At 35.0% G+C, this 9,197-nt stretch overlaps 1 protein-coding gene across 1 annotated transcript in view; it reads right to left on the reverse strand.

Moving 5' to 3' along the window:
* eif2ak4 (eukaryotic translation initiation factor 2 alpha kinase 4) overlaps positions 1-7,001 on the reverse strand; it is a 48,366-nt gene extending 41,365 nt beyond the window's left edge. Inside the window, exons 1-7 of the mRNA XM_079386577.1 lie at positions 6,747-7,001; positions 3,872-3,987; positions 2,785-2,887; positions 2,091-2,264; positions 1,807-1,887; positions 968-1,110; positions 433-533 (exon numbers count right to left, since the gene is read on the reverse strand). Coding sequence (XP_079242703.1) covers positions 433-533; positions 968-1,110; positions 1,807-1,887; positions 2,091-2,264; positions 2,785-2,887; positions 3,872-3,987; positions 6,747-6,917 — 889 coding nt within the window. The 5' untranslated portion in view covers positions 6,918-7,001. The remainder of the gene's footprint in view (positions 1-432; positions 534-967; positions 1,111-1,806; positions 1,888-2,090; positions 2,265-2,784; positions 2,888-3,871; positions 3,988-6,746) is intronic.
* Between the last annotated feature and the right edge of the window lie 2,196 nt (positions 7,002-9,197).

Genomic DNA, 9,197 nt, shown 5'->3' on the forward strand with positions numbered 1-9,197 from the left:
ACATTACAATGAATAAACATTTTAAAATAGAATAAAATGTGACAATTATTAAAAGCGTAAGAATATAATATTAATTAAATAAAAAACCTATTACAACATTTTTTAAATTACAATAAAAAACTTAAAATAATCCAAATAAAACAAACACAATAAAAATGAAAACTTAAAATGAATAAAATAAAACACCTACAAAAACTATTTAATATTTTAATTGTTTACCTGCCTATCATGTGATCATTAACTGACATCAGAGAATTGTGAACATACTTTTAAATGATATAAAAATAAATAATACTTGAGCTCAAAGAGGTTCAGGAATCCCTGCACTACTCAATCTCACTAATCATCTGCTTAAACAGTAATCATCACATTCACACATAATCTCCTAAACGGCCGTCAAGCGCTGATTTTTCGATTTTTGACAGATCTCACCGATCCACTTCCCTCTGTGAACGACGACCTCCCCGAGGAAGCTGCTGCTGAAGTGAAGGACTTCCTGCTGCCGTGCATTATCTTCATTATACGTGTCTCGCCTGGGAAACGAGAAGAATAGCACTCGGATCAGACGTGCGTGTGTGTGTGTGTGTGTGTGTGTGTGTGTATGAAGTGTGTGTGTGTGTGTGTGTGTGTGTGTGTGTGTGTGTGAGTGAGAGTGTGTGTGTGAAGTGTGTGTGTGTGTGTGTGTGTGTGTGTGTGTGTGTGTGTGTGTGTGAAGTGTGTGTGTGTGTGTGTGTGTGAGTGAGAGTGTGTGTGTGAAGTGTGTGTGTGTGTGTGTCTGTGTGTGTGTGTGTGTGAAGTGTGTGTCTGTGTGTGTGTGTGAGAGTGTGTGTGTGTGTGTGTGTGTATGAAGTGTGTGTGTGTGTGTGTGAGTGAGAGTGTGTGTGTGAAGTGTGTGTGTGTGTGTGTGTGTGTGTGTGTGTGTGTGTGTGTCTGTGTGTGTAGTGAGTGTGTGTGTGCTGATCCAGACCTGTGTCTGCTGCTGGATGTGGTTCTGCGTCTGTTCGTCGGTGTTTTCTTCCCCTCAGACGGATCCACCGGTGACCCTGACGAGGCTGAAGCTTGTCTCTCTAAAGTCGGAGGGACGGTGATAGCAGCGCTCTCCAGACGCTCCTGAAGCACAATACATTACTGACATGCTATTATTAGGTCCATCTTGAAAGTGAAAAAGTGAAAGTAAAGTGACGTGTGGCCAAGTATGGTGACCCATACTCTGAATTTGTGCTCTGCATTTAATCCATCCAACGTGCACACACACAGCAGTGAACACACACAGCAGTGAACACACACACACACACAGCAGTGAACACACACACACACACACACACACACACACAGCAGTGAACACACACAGCAGCGAACACACACACACACACACACACACACAGCAGTGAACACACACACACACAGGGAGCAGTTGGGGGTTTGGTTCTTGCTCAAGGGTCTCTCCTCAGTCGTGGTATGGAGGGTGGAAGAGAGCGCTGGTTATTCACTCTCCCCACCGAGACTCGAACCCACAACCTCTAATCATTAGGCCACGACTGCCCCACATATCTTATTATAATATGATAAAAATTATAACAAAATGGGTAATAATATATATATAATATATATTTTGTATGAAGGAAGACACAATATTGTACATTTGATGGCATTTCTTTAGTTTAAATGCTTAAATTCCTCTTGACAATTATGAGATGCAACATGAGTGATTTTTCACAATAATCCAGCCAATATATTCCTTCTACTGTTGCAGCAACTGACTTGGTTTCATTTTGTTTTCATTTCCCAGATGAACGAAGATCTCACCAGTTTGGCCATCTCTTTCTTTCTCTTCTCTTCTCGTCTCTCCTCCTCTCTCCTCTGGATTTCTGCAAGAATCTCATTTTGCTGTGGCGAGAAATACTGAAAATGAGTACAGCACTGAACAATAAATAAATATTTACAGCACTGATATCAATACCAAACACTTCAAGAAGATGTACGTTTTTATAAAACAACAATAAAGAGCAATACTGTTGTCCCCTAAACTGCTCTTCAATAATTCAGCAGGACGGTTTATAACATGTTGTGCAAGAGGAAGTGACACGCACCATCTGCTCTTCCTGTCTGCGGCGCTGGTCGATCTTCTGCTGCTCCTCCAGAGCCAAACGCTCCTGCAGACGCCGCTGGTTCTTCAGCATCTCCTCGTGGAAGGAGCTCGAGGGAGGAACGTTGTGCTCCGTCAGAAAACCCTGCACAAAATCCGCAAGCTCATAGATCATCACCTGAAAGAGGAAGACATGACCACACACATCATAAAACAATACCATGGTACCCATCCTGTTATGCAGCACCTTCTGAACTCTTATATACATTTGTTTATTTATATAATTATATCAACATTATTAGTTTTCACATCACTGATGTAAATATATGGGCCTATTTTATCATACTTTTCATTATTATTATACAATATTTCTTATATATATATATATATATATAAATAAATAATTAATTTTGTAAACATTACTAATTTCACAGTATTGAAGTATATGGGCCTATTTTATTATTATATTTACATTATATTTAAATAATTAATTTTATAAATTTTTTACTATAATTTTTTTTCAACAATAAGAAGAACCGTTATTAATAATAATTGAGTACCAATAATAATATTTTTAATTTTACATTTATTTATCTTAATTATTCCAAACGTTTTACCGGTAGTGTATATGCACGCATATTGAAGAAAATGGCATATGTTTAATATCTATGTGGTATAAATGTCTGAGAGCGTCTGACCTCTCCGCATCTGTCTTGGGCCAGTTTGTCCAGCTCTTTCTGGAGTCGCTCTAGTTTGTCGTAGGACAGGCCTTTAGCGTTCTTCAGCTCCAGCTCTGGAGGCCTGATGATACACGATGAAATCACAGCCATTCACAAATCATTCATGCACTTTAAAGACAGAGACTGCTTGAACTGTGAGACAGTCATGTATAAATGGTAGTGCTGTCAAACTATTAATCGCATCCAAAATAAAAGTTTTTGTTTACATAATATGTGTGTGTGTACTGTGTATATTTATTATATATGAATATGTATATTTAAGAAAAATGTGCTGTCTATATATTAAATATATTTACACACACATTATGTAAACAAAAACTTTTATTTTGGATGCGATTAATTGTTTGACAGCACTCTGTGACAGTTATGTGTCATTATGAGTAATATAAAGTACTGAAATAAATAAAGTAATAAATATTTAGGTAAAGTTAGTGTTAATATTACTCTTCAAAATATCAATAGATCAGTATGCATTTCTATTGAATTAATCAGATCAGTGTTAGAATGTTAATCAAAATTAATCTTAAAAATGGCTGAGGATGTAAATGTTTTGGAAAAGGAGACATCTTTGTTTGCAGGAGGTATTAACCAGGACCCAGAACAAACTGCTTGTAAATCTCTGATCATGCCATATTATCACCAAACCTTGGAGTCAATGGCTTTGTCATCTCGTTTTCTCTCAATTAGCGCAGGTTTTGTTTTTTATTTGGGAACTAGTTGATCGTAGGCCTCATTGATCTGAGCAATTATTTGTGGATATTTTTGTCAATGTTCACTCAAAAACTGATGTGCATAATGAGGCCTACAATCAGCCAGTTCTAAAAAGCTGTGCTAATTGAAAGAAAACGAGTTGACAAAAATATTAAACCCAGCAAGGTTTGGTGATAATATAGCATAATCAGAAATTTACAAGCAATTTTTAAAACGCCCTCATTTTTAACGGGGAACTTCTAGCAGAGCACAAGGGCTAAAATCTCAAGGAGACTTCAAGTAAATAACTATTAAACATTATTACTATTAGCCTAATAAACAGATTGATCCTCACACATCAGGATATGTCGGTGGACATTTGACCTGCAGGTCCACTGAGACGTAACTGGTCTGTCCGAAACTGAGTCCCTTCGGCCGCAGGGACAGGTAAACCTCTGGAGGACTTCTGACCTACAAAACACACCAAACACACTGGAACCGGACAGTATAACACCACATGATGCAGGGCAAACACCCGGAGCAGTGGGCAGGCAATGCTGCTACACACACAGCAGGTAAAATAAGTATTGAACACGTCACCATTTTTCTCAGTAAATATAGTTCTAAAGGTGCTGTTGTCATGAAATTTTCACCAGATGTCGGTAACAGCCCAAGCAATCCATACATACAAAGAAAACAATACAAATAAGTTCAGAAATTAAGTTCAGTGTAACAATGTACCCAGGGAAATAGTATTGAACACGTGAAGAAAGGGAGGTGCAAAAAGGCATGGAGAGCCTGAAATCTATCAGTAATTAGACAGCAATCCTGTCCCTCGTCAGTGGAAATGAATATTAGTTGGTTCAGTCCCAACTGATGGCCTATAAAAAGGTGTCTCATGACCAACATGTCACGCAAGAAACATTTCATGATGGGTAAAAGCAAAGCGCTTTGCGATGCTATTGTTGCAAAACATACTGATGGCGTTGTTACAGAAGGATTTCTATACTTCCGAATGTTCCAGTGAGCACTGCTCGGGCTATAATCCGGGAGTGGAAAGAACATCATTTCACCATAAACCGGCCACAACCAGGCGCTCCTCGCAAGATTTCTGACAGAGGAGTGAAAAGAATGATCAGAAGATTTGTCCAAGAGCCAAGGATCACTTGTGGAGAGCTTCAGAAAGACCTGGAATGATCTGGATGAGCTCACCGACGCCGTGACGTCCTACATTGGTTTCTGTGAGGACATGTGTGTACCCACCAGGACTTATTTAACATTTAGCAACGACAAACCTTGGTTCAGTACAAAACTTTTCAGCAAAGAAAAACTACTCTGAAAAGCTAAAAAAACAGCTTTCAAGTAACGACTCTACATCAGTGTGGAAAGGCCTGAAAGCCATCACCAGTTACAAGACCCCCCCCCCAGCACCGAGGCCAATCAACAACTGGCTGAAGACTTGAACAAGTTTTATTGTAGATTTGAAATACAAAAGCCTGGTCTGACAGCCCACACCCACTCTGACACAGCCATCAACACCTTATTACCGGTGTCCTGTGAATCATTCCCCATGTCTAATTATTGACTCTCTCCCTAGTGCTTTGTAAATATATATGCATATTTTTCTAAACAGCTGTATATATACAGAATAAATGAGGCACAAATCTGTACATAAATCTTCTGTTCCAGATTCTTACACATTATTATTATTATTATTATGTCTTATTTAAATGTTTCTGTTCTCATGTCAGATATGTATGTATGCATGTATGTACCAAGAGCTTCTTAAAAACCACAACAAATTCCTCGTGTGTTTATGCACACTTGGTGAATAAAGCTGATTCTGAATTAGCATGTAGAATTGTTTAAAAGAAAACAATAAGTAATGCACTGAACCGCCATGGCCTGTGTGCACGCTCACCACGCAAGGCTCTGTTGCTGAAGAAAAAGCATGCTGAAGCTCATTTAAAGTTTGCTGCACAACATTTAGACAAGCCTGTGACATACTGGGAGAATATAGTCTGGTCAGATGAGATGCCATAATACACACCATGTCTGGAGGTCAAATGCACTCCACATCACCCCAAAACATCATGGAGTAGCACTGGCTAAATGTATAGTTGAACGAAGGATGAATGGAAAAATGTACCGAGACATTCTCGATACAAATCTGCTGCCATCTACCAGGATGATGAAGATGAAATGAGGGTGGACATCTCAGCGGGACAATGATCCCAAACACAGCCAAGGAAACTCTCAACTGCTTTCAGAGACAGAAAGTAAAGCTGCTAGAGCGGCCAGCCAATCACCTGACCTGAATCCAATACAAAATCTATGGAAAGAACTAAGATCAGAGTTCATAGAAGAGGCCCATGGAACCTGAAGACTGTTTGTGTGGAAGAATGGGCCAAAATCACACCTGAGCAATGCATGCCACTAGTTTCTCCTACAGGAGGCGTCTTGAAGCGGTCATTACCAACAAAGGCCAAGTATTAAATCACTTTCAGTAATACTTTTTCCCTGGGTCATTCCATTTTATTACACAGAACTTAATTTCTGAACTTATTTGTATTGTTTTATTTGTATGTATGGATTGCCTGGGTTGTTACCGACATCTGGTGAAAATTTCATGACAACAGCACCTTTAGAAATATATTTACTGAGACAAATGGTGAAGTGTTCAATACTTATTTTACCCGCTGTATATATATATATACAGTATATTATATTAGTCAAATGATTAATCACATCCAGAATAAAACTTTTGGTTTCCATAATATGTGTGTACTATGTATATATATAAATACACACAAACACTATATTTAGACAATTTTTACATTATATATTTATCTTCACAATTGATATTACATATAAATATATTTAATATATAAACATAACCGTTTTCTTAAATATATACGTGTGTTTATATATACACCGCACACACACATATATATTATGTAAACAAAAACTTTTATTTTGGATTAATGGTTTGCCAGCACTAATGTATATAGTCCATACATACACCGAGCTAATTAACATATGACACGCCCACATGTGTATATATAGTCACCGTACTTCAGCAGACAGGAGAGTAACGTTAGAAAGTGAAATGAACAGCTTGTTTGTGACACTGCAAGTGAACTTATGACTGAAAACGAGCTTTTTAAGGCAGAATAGCAGCCACTGAAGTACACATACTGTTACTGAGACACATATTATGGGATGGATACCTTCCAGGGCTGTTCTGCGCGGATGTCTCTGAAGTCATCTCCGTATATCGATGACAGCGCCTCGAGCTCATTCTCCTGCTGAAGAGAGTAATCACTCATCCTGCATCCTGAGCTCAGACTCTCCTCAGCACCATCTCCGATCACTAACACGCGCTGCGAGCCCCTAAACATCACAAATAAAACTTGTCGTGTGGAGGCATGTCATCAGATCTCGCGTGGCAGCGTCTCGCGCTGATGACGTGCCCGGCGCGACCCGCGCTACGTCATGACGCCGCTGGGTGGCGCTGCTCTTCTTCGCTCTGTGAGAGACACCTGAGAAACTTTATGAACTATTTATATTTGACACCTCGATTATTATATCGTTCTTAAATTAGGAAGATAGAGAGATCGTGCTTTTACTGTGTTAAACTATTCGTGTGGAATGTACCGAGTTCACTACTGCTTTAAAGTTTTATTTTTCATTCAATCTTATTTTATTTAATCCTTTTCTTTTTATGTAATTAAAAAATATAAAATATTTACATTTATGCATTATAAAACAAATATAATTGTTTTATGATTGATAAATTAAATAATAAACTGACTTATTACAATGAATGATAACTGGTTTTGTGTGAGTGTGTGTGTGTATATATATATATAGTTTTCAAAAAATATATAGTTTTCATCTTTTTATATTTTAAATTATTTTTAAATTGAATTTAAATGATTCATTAAATAATTAATTAATTATTAATTAATAAAACAAAAATTGACATTAATGTACTAAAATTAATAATAACTGGTTTTGATATATATATATATATATAAATAAATAATGTTCATCTTTTATTTTATCCTATTTAAAAAATATTTGTTATATAATTTTTATAATCTTTCATAATTTTATAATAATAAATAGACATTAATTTATTAAAAAATAATCATAACTGCTTAATTTTTATAAACTTTTATACTATAAAATAATAAATTTACATTAATAAAATTATTATATATATATATATATATATGCTTTTTTTTACCCTGTTCTTTTTATATTTTTTATAATTTTTTAATTGAATTGAAATTATTAATAATTAATAATTATAATTTACATAAAATTACTTAAATTAATAATAATACAATTAATAATTAATAACAATGGTTAAGAATAGAGAGTTCATCTGTTTTTATTATATGTAGTTAAAAATATTTTTATAATTTTTGAATGAATAATAAATTTAAATGAATTAATAAAATTACTTAAGCATTATTTATTTATTTTTTTGTAATTAATGGACATATTAATTGACTAAAAATGAGGTATATGACGTATGGAGGATAATGTGACGTCACTGCTGCTGATCTAAACGTCAGCTTGAGATCCGCTCTATTTGTGACTAGCGTGTAACATGATGCACATATTAACTGGCTAACAGTAAAAACAGATGCAAACTATTTTACTGCTCTTCATATGATAATTAAATGAATGATTTCCCTCATTAGATCACGAGTGTATTATTAAATGTGCTGTATTGGTTGATCATTGAGCTGCTGTGAATCCTGCACGCTTCTTCACTCGCCTCTATGTGCAGACAGAGCAAAACAGCTATTAATAGTCAAACTCTCAAGCCGTGGACTATGTGAAGGAGGAACGAACGCTCATAACCTACAGTGATATAAAGTGACAGACCAGACGCCTCCATCAAACTCTCATTCTGAACCACGCCAGCTTCAAAACACACACTTACAGCTATAAACATGCATTTTCTGCATAACTATTTAATACAGTTCACCCATTCTTACACTCTTGAACATGGTGAAGTGATAAAACAGTGATTTAAGATTTACATTTCAATAATATACACATAAATATTTTACCTTTTTTAAAAATTTTAATATTTTAATACACACATTTTTATATACATATATATATATATATATAAAAAATATTTCTGTCTAATTAAAAATATATTTGTTATATTTACTTTGAAATTAAATTATTATTAATAGTAATTAATTATTAATAAATACATAAAATGTACATTAATTTACCAAATTAAATCAGAACTGGTTTTTAATATATAGACAGATTTCCATTTGAATAATATATACAGATAAATAAATTATATCTGTTATTTGTATAAATATTTGATATGATTTTTATATATTTATATATATTTTATTTTTATTTTTTTTAGAAATATGTACAAATTAATGTACATATCCACCACATTTTGATAGATTTTGAATGCATTTCATTTTTTATTTAATTACATTCTGACCATTTTTAACTGAGCATATAATCCAGAACGATAGATAGATAGATAGATAGATAGATAGATAGATAGATAGATAGATAGATAGATAGATAGATAGATAGATAGATAGATAGATAGATAGATAGATAGATAGATAGATAGATAGATAGATAGATAGATAGATAGATAGATGGAATGGTTCACATTGGTT

Source organism: Barbus barbus (assembly GCF_936440315.1).
Source record: "Barbus barbus genome assembly, chromosome: 30".
NCBI classification, from domain to species: Eukaryota; Metazoa; Chordata; class Actinopteri; order Cypriniformes; family Cyprinidae; genus Barbus; species Barbus barbus.